General features: G+C 41.5%; 1 protein-coding gene across 1 annotated transcript in view; it reads right to left on the bottom strand.

Annotated features, from left to right (window-relative positions):
• Positions 1-16,116, bottom strand: part of LGI1 (leucine rich glioma inactivated 1) — a 38,696-nt gene extending 22,580 nt beyond the window's left edge. Inside the window, exons 1-2 of the mRNA XM_049646440.1 lie at positions 15,649-16,116; positions 15,168-15,239 (exon numbers count right to left, since the gene is read on the bottom strand). Coding sequence (XP_049502397.1) covers positions 15,168-15,239; positions 15,649-15,863 — 287 coding nt within the window. The 5' untranslated portion in view covers positions 15,864-16,116. The remainder of the gene's footprint in view (positions 1-15,167; positions 15,240-15,648) is intronic.
• Between the last annotated feature and the right edge of the window lie 2,295 nt (positions 16,117-18,411).

The raw sequence follows: 18,411 nt of genomic DNA, 5'->3' as shown, positions 1-18,411 counted from the left end.
TAAAAGCTCCTTAGGTGACTCTTACATATGCAGCCTGGGCTGCATATGGTACGCTTCCCTTCCAGGTCACTTACACTACCCCCTCTTTACCTGTGGTGGCTGAGAGAGCAGTTCGCTCCTTGTAGCAAGTCTAGTTGGAGCAATGGCTCTGGGACATAGAGGTGCTGTGGATGGTCCTGTCCCCATAACTACATGTAGTAAGACTCTGCAATAATATGACTCAGATTTGACAACCATGCTCACAAAAGCAGCATCATAGAAGGGTTGGTGGGGACCAATGTACCATCTGAATGAACTTGATACTCTGAGGCACAAATCAGAGATCTAGACCCCATAGGCTTGCCAAGCAGCCATCCTGTGGGTTGGTGTGGAGATAGTCTAGAATTTGCTCTTCACCTCTGGTCCTATGGGAACCTGTGAGGTCTCTGCCACTTCCTCTATTCTTAGGGAAGGAAAACATCAGGCATTTCCCCCTAGAGTTTTGGTAGAGGTGCACACAGGGATGTGTGTTGACCGATCTGACCTTGCCCCCAAAGGTAATGCACTTATATCTCTTAGTCATCACCCTCATGAATTCAGTAAGAAAGGGGACTGTAGGAGGAATGAGGAGGACTTTATTTCCTCTCTGCAACCAAGGGAGTGTATGTTTCCTTACAAGAAGGAGATTTAGCAAGACTGTACATACCAACTGTTAATTCCAGGCAGGCAATAGCTCATTCTTTAAATGATGGTTGTTGCCTTCATAATAGCCTATATTTCATAGATTCTTGCTGGATTATCTTATTTGGTCTTTGGAAAAACTCTGTGAAAGTGGTAGAGGAGATATTAATATCTGTTTGACAAGAGGAAACTGAGGATCAGAGGGCTGTGAAAAGCTTTGCTTAAGGTCATGAGGCCCAAGACTCCTTGTCCAGTGCCCTGGTATTGACACACCTGGTAGCCTGTCAGTATAGGGTCACATAATGACTTAATAGCTACATTCTGGCAGACAACCGTAACAACACTGTTCGGCTCATAAGGATTTAAGAAATACAATGAAACAATAATCCCCTTTTTAAGGAACTAATTAATGTGAGTAGTCTCAAAGTGATATTAAAACCTTTTAAACTTGTATTTTTTTTTCAAGTAAAGACTTTAAAACTTTTGAATGCAGTTTGGTGTATTCTGCTTATGAACACTATATGCTCATTGTAGAAATTCTGCAAAACACAGAAATGCTTAAAGGAAAAACTAAAGATTACATAATCATACTACCCAAAGATATTGATATGCATACATATGGTACATATTCTTTCTTTGCTTTTATTCTTAAAATGTTCTTTCCTACATAAAGATCAATGAACTATTACCTACATCTACTCCCTTAAAAAATTTTTTTTTAAACATTTGACTCCTTGATCCATTTGGGACTTACTTTTATGTATAATATGAGGTGAGATACTGCCTTGATTCTTTCCTAAATACTTACCCAAACTTACTCAAAACCTTTTATTGAATAATTAATGCTCTCTCCATTTGTGAGTGTTGCTTCCTTCAAAGGTCTGCTATGTTATTGATTTCCCAAGAATCAAATGTTGGATTTATTTATTATTCCAATTGCTTTCTAGTTTATTATTTTGTCTAATTATTATTTATTTTCTCTTGTTTTCCTTAGGATATTTAGCTTAGTGTTCAATTCATATATGTTTATTCTTTCTGATTTAAAATGAAACTATTTAGAAATATGACTTTACTTCTGAGTAAAGCATCCAGTAAGTTTTGATAGGTAATAATCTTTTTTTTAAAATGAAATATATACTTTTTATTGATAACACATATCACATCACCATCAAGAATGCTCTGACCTTGGAGAAGAGCACTTTATTTATTTATTTTTTCAATATATGAACTTTATTGTCAAGTTGGTTTCCATACAACACCCAGTGCTCATCCCAAAAGGTGCCCTCCTCAATACCCATCACCCACCCTCCCCTGCCTCCCACCCCCCAGTAATAATCTTTTCAAATTGCATATTTGATTGCCTCAAGCATTTAGAATAATATTCTTAAAATTCCCTATCAATGATAGGTTTTTTAAAAAAGCTTTCATGATTTTATTGTTAATATCGCAGTGGGAACAGAGGATGGTATCTGAAAAGTATCTGCTAGCCTCAAGCTCCAGTTCCTCCCTCTGGTGCCTACATCCAACTGCTTAGATGGCAGGAGGGGGTGTGTGTGGGGGTCGCATGTCTTCGCAAGCAATAAATTAACACCAAGGCCATAAAATTGTTAGGGGGTTCCTGGTTGAATTCAAAAGCTAGGACCAGAGCATTTAATTCAAAGGAACAAAAAGGTGGGTGACAGGGTCAGCGCGGAGCTCAGAGTCCTGAGGGAAACCGAGGTAACAACAGAGAAGTAAAGAAATGAGCAGAAGATCAGAGAATTAGGATCTAGCTACCCTGGAAGAAGGTCAAGTTTCAGGCTGCCCAACGTCCAGCCAAGAGGCTGGAGATGGAAGTCCACAAGAGCAAAAGGACTGGGCGGGCACATGTGTTGATGCCAAGACTAATGCGCCGCTGAAGTGGTTTCCTGCCCTGGTTCCTCACCTCTCCAGGGACCGCAGGAGGAGCACAGTGAAGAGGGAATCAGGAAGACTGGCTCTTAATTCCCAGAATTAACCATAAATACTCCGTGTGGCCTTGAGACTTCTCCTGGCTGTGTTGTCAAATGAGGGGGCAAGACAAGGTATTTTAGGTTGTTTCCAGCTTCAAATATATATGAATCTATGCTTGTAGCATTGTGGGCTTCATTCATGGAAGAGTAGGACTGGGCTCTGCATGGGGAGCTGCAGATAGCTGAATAGGAGGAGTAATCCTGCTGAGAAAATCTCCCCTAGTCTCCAACCAGACTGCTGATCTGGCCATGTGCCAGCATCCCCTGACTCTAATGATACCTACTACTTCAAATTCCCTCTAGTCACTTGTGATATCTCGATTACCATTAGAATTGTCATTCACACACGAGTGGCCTGCGTTGTGTCTTCTAGGCCAGAGCAGATTCTTCTGGCTATTTGGGGCGGGGGCGGGGGGGGAGGACGATGGAGATGATTTAGGAGGGCTCTCCCATATAATCTCCCCTCAGTAAGGACTACTCTGCATGAAGAAGAAAAGAGTGATCAGCCAGTACTTTCACTTGGAGATGGCATTAATCAGATATAGACTAGAGAATCTGGTTTCGAAGCTTGTAATTGTCACTTATGATGTACACGATACATAAAGTAGGTGAATCTGTTTCATCATCTGTCAAGATCAGAATTATGATAACCAAAAGACTTCCCGGAAGATTCTAAGAATTACCTGAGAGAATGTACGTGAGCATGTCTCCAATGCTTCTGCCAGAGAATAATCAAAGAGCATAGACATAAAACATCAGATCTGGAAGAGCCGTTAGATATAGTGAAGAACCTTAGTTTTACTGCTAGGGAAACTGAGGTCTAGTGAGATTGTCACCTGTCCAAGAGAACTGTTATGGGCATCGTCCAAGGAATTAACCAGCCATGGGTAGTGTGTGTGACACAAAAATGCACAATTCCAGGCACATATGCAACATGTGTTATATATGCATATATAGGTAAATGAGAGATCAAGCCACACAGGCTATAAGCTGCTAGAAGATTTAAGGGCATAGCTGGAAAGCTTGCCAACTTGTTTAGAGCTCACTGTGCTTAAATGATTCAGCCCCTTCAGTTACTAATATTCTCCTTTATCTAAAAGAATAGGGCTGGTTGAATGATAATTAATGATAGGCTGATGATTCACCTTAGTTAAATGCACATATTCTAAGTGCATGTGCCATGTGAATAATTTACACTTGAATATTTAAAAATATGTTTTTAAGACAGGAAAGCATTAAAATGGGAAGCATCACACATGAGCACATTATGTCACGGTTTTTTGGTTTTGGGGTTTTTTTTGGTCTCTCATCCCTGCAAAACATTTTCAGTGCAATTCAGCTGACACTTAAGTAGACCACCACCTCTTCATCTGGATTGATAGGAAACAACCCTACTTTAGCTTCATGTAAATCTGGCGGGAGGTGAGGGGCACTCCAGAGAGATATGTAGTTTACGTCCTCCTTTTTTTTTTTAATGTTTATTTATTTTTGAGAGGGGGGAGAGGCACAGAGAGGGAGACAGAGGATCCAAAGTGGGCACTGTGTTGACAGCAGAAAGTCCGATGCAGGGCTTGAACTCACGAACTGTGAGATCATGACCTGAGCAGAAGTTGGATACTTAACCAACTGAGCCACCCAGGTGCCCCCAATTCCTCTTTTTTAAGGTGAGAAAACAGGTCTCCATAAGTTAAGTGATTTACCTAAGGTCACATACATCTTTTATCAGTGGCAGGGCCAGGGTTAGAATGTAGGTGTTAGAGTTGCAGGGATTCCCTTGGGAATATTCTTGGCATGCATACTAGCAAAGATTAGAGCATGGATCTACCTCATTGCTTTTATAGTCTATTACCTCTCATCCCAGGATAGTCAAACTTTTCCTTTCTAGGAGTTGGCATTACTAGTCAACAGCCCATCCTCCTGATGTTGTGTGTAAATTCAGCGTGTATTGCCCTGGTCTTGAAGCACCAAGGAGAAGGGACTTAAATTTTAAGCCTATTCTGTGACAAGCCTCATCTTCAGCAGCTTGCCATCTATTAACTCATTTTAATCTTAAAATGAACACTTAATTTAGGTTTTATATTCTCCTCTTAAAATATAAAGAAAAACCAAAGTGAGAGAGGTAAAGTAATTTGAAGCCTGTAACTGGCAGAGCTGGGATTCTGTGCTTAGACTGGTAATGGTCGTAGGCAAGGCCATGCTTCCTCTTTTTAATCCCATCAGATCTGCCCACTTATCTGCTACGAATCTGGAACAGCCTTGCCCAGTTGTTCCCTGAGTATATTCCCTGAAATATGAGGCTTTATAGGGTTGAGAGATTGTACGTGAACAACAACAACAACAAAAATCCAAATAAGTCTGGGAAAAGTGAGTAAGTGAAGATAATTGAAGATAATCTTAATTACACGGATCTTTCTATCCTTAAACAGAGACTCTTCAAAAGGGAATGAAATATGCAATTTCCCAATTTTATTGATCATGGGACCCTTTTATCACTGAGCTTTATGTAAAACGAATATTCCACGGAACATACCCACAGAAATGTTGGATTAGCCATTTGGGAAATAGCTGTGATGGAACCTGCTCCAGACAAAAACGGTGAGAGTGTAGATTTAAGTTCAGGGGCATTTTTCCTTTAACATGCTGCAAGTGGTAATCTACTTCTTCAGGAAGATGGAGCACCCACTGGGAGGTGCCAGAGAAGCTGTGTGTGCCAAGCTGCTTGACCAGGTGGACAGTGTGGCAGGGAGGCGTCCTCCCAGATCTCACACCCGATGAATCCACACTAACAAGATGGTCTGAGTTAGGCCTTATATGGAGACAAATGGTTTCATGTATCCTCCAAGATGGAATTCTTTGTATCTGCCTAAGCACTGCTAGCAAGGCTTTCTAAAAGAAGGTGGGGTACAAATAATTAATCTAATAAATAATATGCATACCAAAGGCATAGATTCCCAATATCCTGTGAGATGTTAAGAAAAGTGAAATGACATGAAATAATTCCAGAGGCTTTTCTAAGCCCAAGTGCCTGTGAATAGTCAAGGTGGGGGTAAAAAGTGCAGTTTCCCAAATTTATTTGAGCACAGACGCATTTCTTTCAGGACAGTTGTTCCACAGGACACAGGTTTAGAAAATGCTGGTCTAAGGCATAACTTTAAAGTATATAAGTCCTTTTTCATTTACTATTTTTTTCCTCTCTCTCTTTTTTTCAAGTAAGGAGACCAGAGCTTACACATACAAATGAGAGTTGAATCCTAGGGAAACGAGATGTTCTTGCCAGTAATGCTGCCACTCTTTCAAAGGGCTTTTGAAACTCCTTCTCATTAATTGTGTCCAGGAATCAGGACACATTCCCCTGAATACCCTCATTAATGGCAAAGGTTGACCCTTTGAGAGGGGGTTGGATTTTGGGAACAGAACTGTGCAAAGTCAAGCCCGGTGATTCATGTTCAAGAGGAAGTAGACGAAAGTAATTAAAAGTGAGGACATGGGTTTAAACCCCAGATGTGCCACTTAGGAAGGGTGAGACATTGAGGAGGTTACCTAAAACCCTTCTAGGACTCAGTGCTTCCTCTGTGGAATGGAGGTAATCATACGCCCTCATAGGGTTATTGTGATGATGAAGTTAAAGAAAAGAGAGAAAGAGAGAGAGAGAGAGAGAGAGAGAGAGAGAGAGAGAGAGAGATCTATAAAGTGCTTAGCATCAGGCGATTCAAAAATGACAAAAACCCCCTAAAAAGACTGCCTGGTTTTACTGCATGGCTTGTAAAGTGGCAGCAAAGACAATTCTCAGAGAAGGACCTAGAAATGCTTTGCCATGGAAGCATAGAAGGGAGGAATCTATGACCTTCCACAGGAATTCGCTGCAACTCCAGAGTTATTTGTACATACAAATTCTTGTCTGTTTATTTTTTTTAAAGGTTCGTTGCTTTTTAATCACACCTGACACAGGCAAACACTTGCCATCTCGCCATGCAAACAGGCACAATTCCTTTCTAGTCCCTGCCCATGGGAGGGATAGTGAAATATTGTTTTATCATCAGCCACCATGAGAAATTGAGAACTACATTATTATTTTAATAATGATTCTATAATAGTCAATTCCATATTATGAGGCTCTTTCATTTAACAATCCAATTTACTGGTTTGTTAGAACTGATACAATAAATTTTGTCCATTTCTTTAACAAGACCACTTTCTATATTATAATTTAAAGTAACTCTATTTGTAGAATAGAACAGAATACAATAGAATTGTTTTAAGCCAGGAAGACGCCTTAGTTAATTGAATGTAAAGGTTTCAAAATGTCAACTTACATTTTATTTGGTGTTTATCCTTTAAAAAAATCTGCTTCCAGGGGCGCCTGGGCGGCTCAGTCGGTTGAGCGTCCTACTTCAGCTCAGGTCACGATCTCACGGTTCGTGAGTTTGAGCCCCGCGTCAGGCTCTGGGCTGATGGCTCAAAGCCTGGAGCCTGCTTCTGATTCTGTGTCTCCCTCTCTCTCTGCCCCTCCCCCATTCATGCTCTGTCTCTCTCTGTCTCAAAAATAAATAAACATTAAAAAAAATTAAAAAAAAATCTGCTTCCAGATTTTTGCCTTTTCCTGAAAATAAGGAAAATATGACCCCATGTTCATGTACCATATTCTCATCAGCAATAATCAGTTGGAGCAGAGGATGTCATTTTTAGGCAAGGCATGTCTTCTCTGGTTTACCCCAGTCACTACCAGGCCCTAAGGTCTTATACCCAGCTGATTCCTTTATTTATGCTACCACCCAACCCCCGCTGGCAGTTGAGTTTGAGAACCATAATTGGTCTATCTCTGGTATTCTCTACATATAAAATCTGAGGCCCATGGACATTTTGTGACCAACCCAAGTTCAGAAAGCTCATTAATGGCTGAACTGGATTGAAACAAATGTCTTCTAGCGCAGACTTCTTTCTATCCTGTCACAGAACCACTCATCTGAATACTGGTCAGTGTTCATTATTTTGAACAAAATCATGTTTTACAAAATGTGGTGCATTTTTTTCATGAGGAGGAAGTGACAGCATTCTGCTTCCTCTCTGTCCCTGACCCCAAGAAAGGTAAATAGTTCATGTTTTCTGTCAGAAGTATTTGAAGGAAAGATTTCTTAGCAGGTTCTGATGGAGACCTACGCGTAGAACAACACAATTTTGAATCTAGGATCCTAAGCAAACCCAGCCCATACAATCGGATGCTAATCTAATGTTGTGGTCAGTCAAATTAAAGTGATTTTCAGTGCTCGCTTCAGCCCCATATATACTAAAGTGATTTTCAAAAACTATAATAAAAGCTAACATTTAATATTGACTTACAGGCACAGTGCCAAGTACTTTATTTTTCATTTTTGAATGAAAATTTTTTTGCTTTATTGCTTCATTTAATCTTTACTGTAATCCTGTGCAATCTATGATTAGTCCCCATTTTGCAGATGCAGATAATGAGGCTTGATAAAACTTGCTCCAACTCATAGAACTACTAAGCAACAGAGTGGAAACCGAACCCATGTTTATTTCACCATAAAACCTGTGTTCTTTGCTACTTGCCACATTGCCAGCTCTCCAGGGTTAGCCATTTGGATATCACAGCTGTCACCACAAAGCCCCTTCAATCATTCTGTAGCCTATATCTCAACAGTTGGCACAAGTCACCATCATCACCAATCAACTGGATATCATTTTGAACAAAATGAGAAAGCCAATCAAGACTGGCTTACAATAGGGGCACCCGGGTGGCTCAGTCAGTTGAGCATCCAACTTTGGCTCAGGTCCTGATCTCATGGGTCAGGTCATCTCATGGTTCGTGAGTTCATGTCCTGCATCAGGCTCTGTGCTGACAGCTCGGAGCCTGGAGCCTGCTTCCGATTCTGTGTCTCCCTCTCTCTCTGCCCCTCCCCTGCTCATGTACTGTCTCTCTCTCTCTCTCTCTCTCAAAAATAAATAAACATTAAAAAAATTTTTTTAAAGACTAGTTTACGATAAAATTGTTTAAAAAAGAGACTACATTATGATACATTCAAAATCAGGCAATTATAATTTACCTTATTAGGGATCTCTGTTAACTGAGAGCTGCCATATCAGGTCAGGGAGGGAGGTGACACTCATCTCTGTGTCCCTAACAAAGTCCAATGCTATGCCTGTTGCATAGCAGAATCCAAAAATGTGTTTATGAAATGGGAAGCTTTTTGCTTTCATTTTGTTACTGCTTGCCACGATGCAATGAATAAATACTTTTAGCTAAGCAAATATAAATAAGTCAAAAAGGAAATTACCCTATGTTAATGAATTTTTTTTTTCATCTTCATACTCTTTAAGCTTAAGCAACATTTCCCTTTGGATGTCTTGTTGGACAGGATAATGGGGGAATTTTACCCTTCATAAGAGAGAAGCTAGTTGACCTCCAGAATCAATAGAGAACCTGGGAGAAATATTTGATTTCTTACATGTCAAAGGCCTAGTAGAAGTCCAAGTGGGACAGAAGAGACTCAGGCAGTGCATCTCAGGAAAGGCTTTGAAAGCTTTGCCTTTTACGTTCTGGTATACTGGAAATCTCTGGTGAAGTTTAACATCATAACACCATGCTTTTTTCCTTTCTTTTTTTTTTTTAAAGTATAATTTTTATGTACAAATAACACACCTGACACAGAAGAGAGGATTGGGACAGCCCAGGAGTAGGTGTGAAGAGACGGGCTGGGGGGGGGGGGGGGGGGAAGCATAAAGAAAGTGAAGAGGCAGGGAACAGGGAGGACGGGGTCTCCAGGTAAACTTCTACTGGCCCTGGCCTCTCCTGGGGAAGAGGATGTGGCCGTGCCTCGCAGTCTGCCTTCCACTATTTTGTTCTGGTCCCAAAAGCAAGGTAGTTTCTTGACTAGACTCTCTGCCTGACCCACTCAAATTTAGTCTATATCTAGGTCTTCAGGAGGGAGGAGGGTAGAAGTCCTCCAGTAACCTGAACCTCAGAGCCAGGGGCTCCCCACATTGTGTTCTATCCCACACTTTCTAGGTCAACCTGGGTCCCTAGGACAGATTGGGGAGCTTCTCTTTGGCTTGAGAGAATATCACCCAACCATTACTCTCTTTGTAGGAATAGTCCTTGGTTCCTAGGGAAGGGGGACGATTCCCAACTTAAGGTGCCAGTATGCAGGAGGGAACTGAGAGGGTACCTGGGTGGCTCAGTTGGTTGAGCTTTGGCCTCAGCTCAGGTTATGATCTCGCAGTTTGTGAGTTCAAGCTCCGCGTTGGGCTCTGTGCTGACAGCTCAGAGCCTGGAGCCTGTTTCAGATTCTGTGTCTCCCTCTCTCTCTGCTCCTCCCCCGCTCGTGCTCTGTCTCTGTCTCTCTCAAAAATAAATAAACATTAAAAAAATTTTTTTTAAAAAAGGAGGGAACTGAGTCGGTGAACAACACCTTTATTCTGAGGCTGAAGAAAATCTCTTCACTTTTTTTTCTTTTTTGGTTCAGTTCACTTTCTAGCTCTCCACACAATTAGCTCATGTGAAATCTGATAGGGTACACCGAACATGAAAAAGGATGTGACTATCTACTGATAGGAAAGCAAGAGTATTAAGCATAAAATCTGTGGAAATATGGATTGAATCCAACAAATAACATGCTTAGTCCAGACTTACAACATCTGGGCTCTTTTGTAGGACCTTGGCTATTGATAACCCTCCATGATGTCCAGAGACATGGGGCAGATACAAGCACAAAGAACTCTAGTAAGTGACAGGAAGAACGAGAGACATCTGTAAAATCTATAGAGCTTGAGAAAATAGAGGTCAGGGAATGAGGTACTTCAGTCTGGTATAAATGGAGCCAAGGGAGAGAGAATGTGTGTGTGTGTGTGTGTGTGTGTGTGTGTGTGTTTGTGTGTGTGTGTGTGTGTGTATGTGTGGTGTCAATATTATGAGAGATGACCCTGGACCAATAGCCAAATTCTATTAATACCAATTCAGATGTTCAGTCTTTCTCTGTTTCTAGGGAAACATTAAACATTTCCAAGCACAAATGTGACTTGATGAGATCTGTGTTTCAGGAAAGTAACACTAATGGAGGAGGGTTAAACAGGCACCCAGTGCACAAACTCCCACAGTGGCCTGAGGGGTGAATTGCAGCCTCATTCAGGGCCATGGCCCTGAGGTGAAGAAGAGGTGGCAGGTTCTCATCCTGTTTGAGAGAGGACTTGTCTGGTTGGAAGTGGATAGTGAGGGATAAGGGGCAGGTAACTCCTAAGTTTCTTGCTTGAATAATTGAAAGGATGAAATACACTTTCAGAGAAAACATTGGTTGTACAGTGTCAGCTTGCAGTCACGACAATTAATTAATTAAAAAGCTCAAAATCAGATCTATGGTCCTTAGGCAAGTTGTAGACAGAACAACCTAGTTAGCTGGCTGAAATTTTTACTTCTTGGTCTATTGTTGGGGGGAGGGGCATCAGCTGGGCATAAACCAAAACAGGCTCATTCACAGCCAGCAAATAATTCCTCTAGAAGCCCTCTTAGCTTTTAGGTCTGGCTTGAGTACTCATCAAAGAGTGCTACATATGGGGTGCCCGGGTGGCTCAGTCATTAAGCGCCCAGCCAGGTCACGATCTCATGGCTGGTGAGTTTCAGCCCAGTGTCAGGCTCTGTGCTGACAGCTCAGAGCCTGGTGCCTGCTTCGGATTCTGTGTCTCCCTCTCTCTCTGCCCCTCCCCTGCTTGTGCTCTCTCTCTCTCTCCCTCTCTTTCTCAAAAACAAATAATCATTAAAAAAAATTAAAAAAAAGAGTGCTACATTTTTCTTAATCTTGTAACCTAAGGATGAAAGGGGGCTGATCACTGCAAAGAAGAGATAGGCCATGGATATATTTTCCCAGACAAAGAATATTTTGAAGGACTAAACAATAAAAACTTAATAAGGATGGATTTATTATTTACCTTGTTCATGGTATTTGCTTTTTCCTTATTTAGTTTTTTTACTTCTTATGGACTATGTACTTGTGTGCCGATTGTGGATTAAGAAAAGAAATAGTGATTTTTTTGATATCTTCTCCCCCACAAGGATCAATTCTATTGCTTCAAACAAGATCAAATCTCATTGGAATAAGTAGAATTTTTTTCTGACCACACTGAATTCTTATATATATAGCAGGATACTAAAATCAACCCTGTAATTTATTCCCTGCATATAGCACTCTCATAAGAATTGGAGGGATTTAGTTTATTAAACATTTTATAAATGAATGGAAATGTGGCCACATTTTATACTCTTCAGTTAGAATTTTACTTCTGGAATGAGCCTTTATCATTGGGGATTTCAGTCTGTAATTGAGAAGAACAGGGCTTTAATGTGTGAAAACACATTTCTGTAGATTGCATTCACTCCAAGCACTGTTCTCCACCGCTAAAATCAAACCCAAGTGAATAATCATTCTCCTTGGTTATGCTTCATGACTGGCCCTATGGAAAACATGAATGAAATTGCATTTTCTTAGGCAAAGTTTTGTTATTGTTGCTGCTTAAAAACCGTAAATAAGACATTTTAAAAATGTTTTGTACAACTAATTTGATGATTTTCTTTCTTTTTTTTTTTTTTTTGGTGATAATTCTATTCTTTCTCTCCTCTCTACAGAGTCTGGGCTTTTGCTGTTCTTGCTCTCCAATGCACATTGCCAGCCATGGCCTACCAGGATCTTTTCCCCCAAAACACGGTATGCAACTTAAGGAGGCACTGCGTCCGTTTCCCTCACTACCTGGAGCTGACATTTCAAAAAGTACTTCTCATCATGCTTCTGCAGAAGGTCTGAAAAACCCATAACAAAATTATCAGATTGTTAGCGTGGATGATGGGAATGGGTCATTTCTTTTCCCTTTTCAAAAACAGAGCAAGAAACCAACTGTGTTTGTGTGTCAATCAAGCAGAACTGAGTCTGAAGTTTGCATCTTCACAGGATATGACAGGTTAGTCCACAGTCACAAATGCTTTAGAATTCATTGCAAAACACAAGCAATGGCTGGTGTGATCCGGCCTCGTTTGATGGCAAAAGTCATGCAAAGGCAAATTCAGGCCCCTTTGTCTTCATGTTCCACGGGGAGTTGGCAGCCCACATGGGTTTTTCAGGGCACTGGATGGCCCTACCCCATAGGAGAACTCTTCCTGTCTGTGAACCATCTAGTCCCATCAATGTTATGATTATGGCACAATTCGTATTTGGAGCCTTAGAATTTATTTCCTGCTCAGTGAAAATCAGCTTATTAGACCCTTTCCTGAGGAGCAGGAAGCAGAGAACATTGGGCAGGAAGAATAGGGAGCAAAATCTTTAGGAAACAGGGTCCTGAGATCAGAGACAAACTTTGACACCTGACATTTTTGCATAAGCTCTGCCCTGGCACAAGTCTGCCATGTTGAGGTTACCCAATGTGAGTTAAGTAAGGACATACCGGGCAAGAATCACTCGCCCTTTTGTTATTTCTGAAACCTGAACTGCTTTTAGAAATAAGGGCTGGAATGTTCCATAGGAACTCAGAGCATGGGACACAGGGGCATGGCACACACTCGGTGTGGGCTATTTAAAAACCAGTTCCTTGGCTTCCCTCTGTGATTCTAAATACGTGGAATCACATTACCCCGCAGCAGCCGGTAACTATTCCTATAACACTGTCCGGCATCTGTGCCTGTGAGGCTGGTCCTCCAGCAAAAACAAAGTAGGGGTGTTCTGACTGATGGGGTTGCTCTATCCAGGTTTTCTGTGTCACAGCTAATGTCTATTTAGTGTTGGAATATTAGTATGTGTTGACTGACCCTTCTTGAGTTTTAAGGACTGATCTATTTAACTATCCTGGGGGGAAGGAGGTGCCTCAGCTCATCAAAAGGATGCTTTTTAAATGAGCCATTTATTTATTTAACAAGTGGACAACAGAAGCACAATGTATCGCGTTTTCAGATACAACCAATTCTTACGCTATGGAAGGATTCCAGCACTGGAGACTTTGCCTCTTCATGTGCTCTTTGCCTGACTCTTTTTTGGGTCTGTTTGATGTGTAAACACTTCCCCTAATCACACCACTAGCCATCAATCAGGTAAATCCCTTAAGAATATTCTACTCAATTGTGTATCACTCAAAGACATTAGCTGGTAGAAAGACATTAGCCAACATTGTTACATAATGTCATAACACCTGATGGGGTTTGTGAATCAATGACATAGACAAACCAGTTTTGGGATTTCATATAGATAAAGCAATATATTAACAGATTTAACCGAGGTTTTTTTTTTTTTAGCTTTATAGCTTTATGTAAAAAATTAAACCTCCACCTTTTGTAAAATGTGTAAACAATTTTTCATACCTGATGCCAAGCATTTTATCTACTTAAATCTTGATTATCTCTGGTAACACTCCTTCAATGCATTATCACCTCCATTTTACAGATGAGGAGACTGAGGCTCAGAGAGATTTAGTCATTTGCACAAGATTCCATGTCTAGTTTCTAATGAATAGTGGGGTTAGATTTACACAGGTCTCTCCAATTTCAAATCATGCTGTTTGTCTCTCTATATATAACTTAAAACAGCCAAGATGGCCAATTAAGGCAAGAAAACAAAAAACAAGCAAGCAAAAAATTTGGGTCTTGAATCATGCAGTTCAGATAGCCAAAACTCAGTTGATTGACAATTGGCTAAATTTCCTCCTGGACCCATGTCACTACAACCCTAGTCTGTTGCCTGATACCTGAGTACCAGGGGACCTCTTGACCCTCACGTGGTCCTGCTCTAAGGACGAGCATTCCAATGGCCCCAACATTACACGTCCAAACAAATTATACATGTGACATTGTGCCTGTGGAGAAATCTGATTTCTTAGTCGAATATTGTTTTTTGACTGTTTTGAGACATAGACTGAATATGTGGTTCCCTCGTGGCTAACTCAAAACATACAGCAAAGACTAATCCTTTGCACTATCCTATATTAATATTTTCCTTCCCTCCTTGTAAGTTATAAATTACAGGAGATTAGAAAACAATCTCACAAGAGTTAATATATTAAGGAGTTACCTCGAAGGAACCCGGATTTGTTTTTCCCCACATGGTAAATCATACAGGGTAGCAGCCGGCCCCAGATCCCTGGGAGACAACATCTTGAGCGCATATGTTACGCAGGGTTCTGTATGGACTAATTCAAAAACTCCAGGGCGAAATAAGCAAAGTTCCCAAGTCAAAAATGAAAGTAAAATAGTGGCATGGAATTGGGATCATTGTTGCAAACATTCCAACAACTTCATAAATAGCCATGAAAGTAGACAGCATTACAGGTTAGCAAATTTACCCTTGCAAGAAACAACCTGCACTGCCCATGTCAAGTCACAAACAAACCCAGCTACCTCTTACTTTACTGATATTCTTTTTCTTTCCAGAAACACAGTCACATTTGACAAAATTAATATTGAGATCGCTTTACTAGAGGGCTTATCCAAATATATGCTATATTAAAAATAGTCATGATATAAATATTTCTCACAAGAGCTGCAGCGATGGTGTGAATAAAAAACTCCCTTCTGAGATTTCAGTAAAACCAGATCTCACAAAGGATCTGAAAGAAAACAAACAAAAAACAAACAGACAGACAGACACAAAGAGACACACACACACACACACAGAACAAACCTTATGTTAATCCGGTTTAGCAAAACAGTCACTATTTTGACACTATTTTATGAAGTACGATACTGTTCCTTCCCAGATGAAGTAGGAGAGATGAATCGGCTACAGGTTTCCCACAATAATGTTCAGGGGTTGGGGGGTCTCTAAGCAGGTTCCATAGCAGCTAATAAAAATCAAAATTTCTAAATGCAGCAAAATGTTAGCATTGTCAAATGGCCAAGCACGCAAGAGGAATTTCTCTCTCCATGCCCTCCTACCGATACATACAAAAAGCCCCAAATACATCGGCTGGAATTTTTAAATCGTAAATTAGATATCAAAATGCTTACGGGCCTTACAATGAGATAACATCAGGAGGAACGGTGCGTGGAATAGATCTGGCATTCTCACATAAAGCATTATCTTTGGTACAAGTACACACGGCAGGGCATTTTGGCTTCGCTGGTTTCTTCCCCTCAGTCAGCAAAAGCGCAGATAAGAGACATAGGAAATAAGCGATTCTTTTCAGGGGGATGCAGGCATTTCCCATCCTTTGGCTTCTCTCTGATTCCATGCAGTCGAAAAAATATCCCCAAACATGAACAGGGCTTCTGGAATTCAGCTGGTGATTGTCTTGCTCTGAGACCAGGTCACACAGGAGTCCACCCTTTTCCTTTGCCTCTCTGTATCTCTGCTTTTCAAACCGGGGACCTGCAGCTGATTCGTGAGCTGCTCTTCGCTCCAGCAATGCGCTGCTCCGGGAAGAGACCTGTGAGGTGCTGTGTGATGGGAGGGACCCAACGGCTGGAGGAGAGAGCCGACTTGCATCACCACGAGAACACTGAGCACAGACCAGCCTTCAAAGGCAAAGTGAAGTGATGTAACAGAAAATAAACAGCGTTCCGCTTGCACGGGGAGGCTCTTTAATTGTTACCAAAAATAGGATGGCTTTCTGTCTTATTAGTGGGTGGGTGGGTGGGAGCAGTCATCTTGTATCAGATCTCGGCAGTCTCAGAAACCTCTGGGAATTTGCTTTGCATGTAGCAAACCAAAAACTCGCTTTGGAGCCAGCCCTGGCTGGAAAAATGAAGTTAAATGAAACTCTCTCCCTCTGCAGCATTTGGCTAAAACCTTGGTAGTTTTTGCTGAATCTACCTGACTGATGCCATCGTTGAAAGACAAATGAGAACACATGGAGAATGTGACTTTCAGGGAATGAATGTGAGTAAATACTTTTCTGACACTTATCAACAGTTATGAATTATTGGTTATCATAATACCTCCCTCCCCCCATATGTAAGCCATCCTCTCCTTCCCCAATGAGGTGTGGAGATGGCAGTGTGGACTGCCTCTGTGCATAATCCACTTTCCTCATTTCTCACTCCCCCTGCGTTAGTAGTGGAACCAGAAGCCTGAAAGAGCTCCCTGCCAGCAGGAGGCAGCCAACTTTGGCTTCTCAGGGCCCTGAAAAGATCCTGGTTTAGCCCAGGAGGCTCAGACAGGGTGGGGGAAGCACTGGACTAAGAGCCGGAGACCTGGCGTTGAGGTCCCAGTTCTGCCACAAACTAGCTGATGTTATCCCTGCATCTGATCCCCTGCCTGTGAAATGAGGATGGTCGCCAAGGTGTTCCATAAATATTATGAACATTAAATCAAAACGGTAGGCTACGTTACTGTCACATTTGATGGAAAAGAGAATGTACCCTTGGAATAGGAAATTAATTTAAAGAAGAAAAAAAACCCACAACAGTCCTTGACATTGGGATAGGGCGGTATAGTCCAAGAGGGTGGGAAGACCCTTAGCTTGGAGGACACGTTGGAAAATAAACTGTGGGTCCTCTTACCATGCTGAAGTCGGCCATCCCTAGAGCTGGCACAGCTGGCCAGGGGATGTCAGCCTGCAATCCTGTCTCCTGCTCAGCTTCTTAGCGGAGACATGTTCTTAGGAACATTTGAGCAAAGGTGTGATTATGACATAAACTCAACCTCTACGGGAGCTTGATGCATTGTCAGTTTACCCATCCCCCCTTTCCCTCGCATCACATGCCCCATGCTCATGCCTATCACTTGTTTAATCTCTATAAACTCTGGAGGCGGGTGGGGGGGGGCGGAGCAGCAAAGGCATGTTCATTCTTGTAGCTGATTTCTGTCTGTTTACCCAGAAGACTGTAAGCTTCATGAAGGGAGGCACCCTGCAGTGAACCCAGTGCCTGGACAGCGTTGTGCACACAGTGTGCAAAAAGTAAGCCTTCTAGAGCGACAACGGAGCAGAGAAACTATTCATGGTCAGGACATGCTCATCCAAAGAAATGTCACATCACATCTCAGAGTTACAATAGAGGGATCTGATCTCATCAAGGGAGTCTGGGGACAGTTCCCTGAAGAAGTAATGATTAAACTGAGTTCCTAGGTAAGGGGGAATGAAAGAGAGAGTGGGAGCATTCTAGGTGGGGCAAACAGACACAAGGGCCTGGCCTCCCCCCAGGGAGCAACGGACACCCCTCCAGTGTTTTAGGAGTGATTTAATCTGGTTTGTGCTTCAAAAGGACCAGTAGATTATTATCATTCAGCCAGTTTTTGAGGGTATATAAATATGTTGCATTTTTATAGAAAAGGAAAAAAAAAACACCTCAATCCAAGATAAGTAATGATTTTAGAATAGATTCTACTAATGTTTCACTGTCAAAGTCTCTGTAGGGAGGGAGGGAGGGAGGGAGGGAGTATATGAGAGTGTTTTTAGACTGTGACCCACGGGCAAGCCCTACTTGAAATGGTAAAAGTGTCACTTAAAAGTTGGCTGCAAGCCAGATTTTTGTAAATTGCATCCTGCTTCAAGTGCACAGTGGAAATTTGCTCCATAAAAATAATTATGTGGTAAAAATTTTATAGAGGATTGTTTTTATTCTTACCACCCATCCCCTAACTTATCTGACTTGTAAATGATGCATTTTGTAATTATAAAATAAAGACCCGGAGAACTTTCAGGAACCTTGGAGTTCTCAGATTCGATCTCCAAAATGTTATAGATGAGGAAACTGAGTTACTGAGAGGTCATTCGGACGGTTAGGAGCAGAGCCACCACTCTGTGTGGGGTGACACCATCACAGATACCTGGTTAAAGT

The sequence above is a fragment of the Panthera uncia genome, chromosome D2 (assembly GCF_023721935.1).
Source record: "Panthera uncia isolate 11264 chromosome D2, Puncia_PCG_1.0, whole genome shotgun sequence".
In the NCBI taxonomy this organism is placed as follows: Eukaryota; Metazoa; Chordata; class Mammalia; order Carnivora; family Felidae; genus Panthera; species Panthera uncia.
Note: the sequence above shows the minus strand (reverse complement) of the source record. Positions and strands in the feature narration are given on the sequence as shown.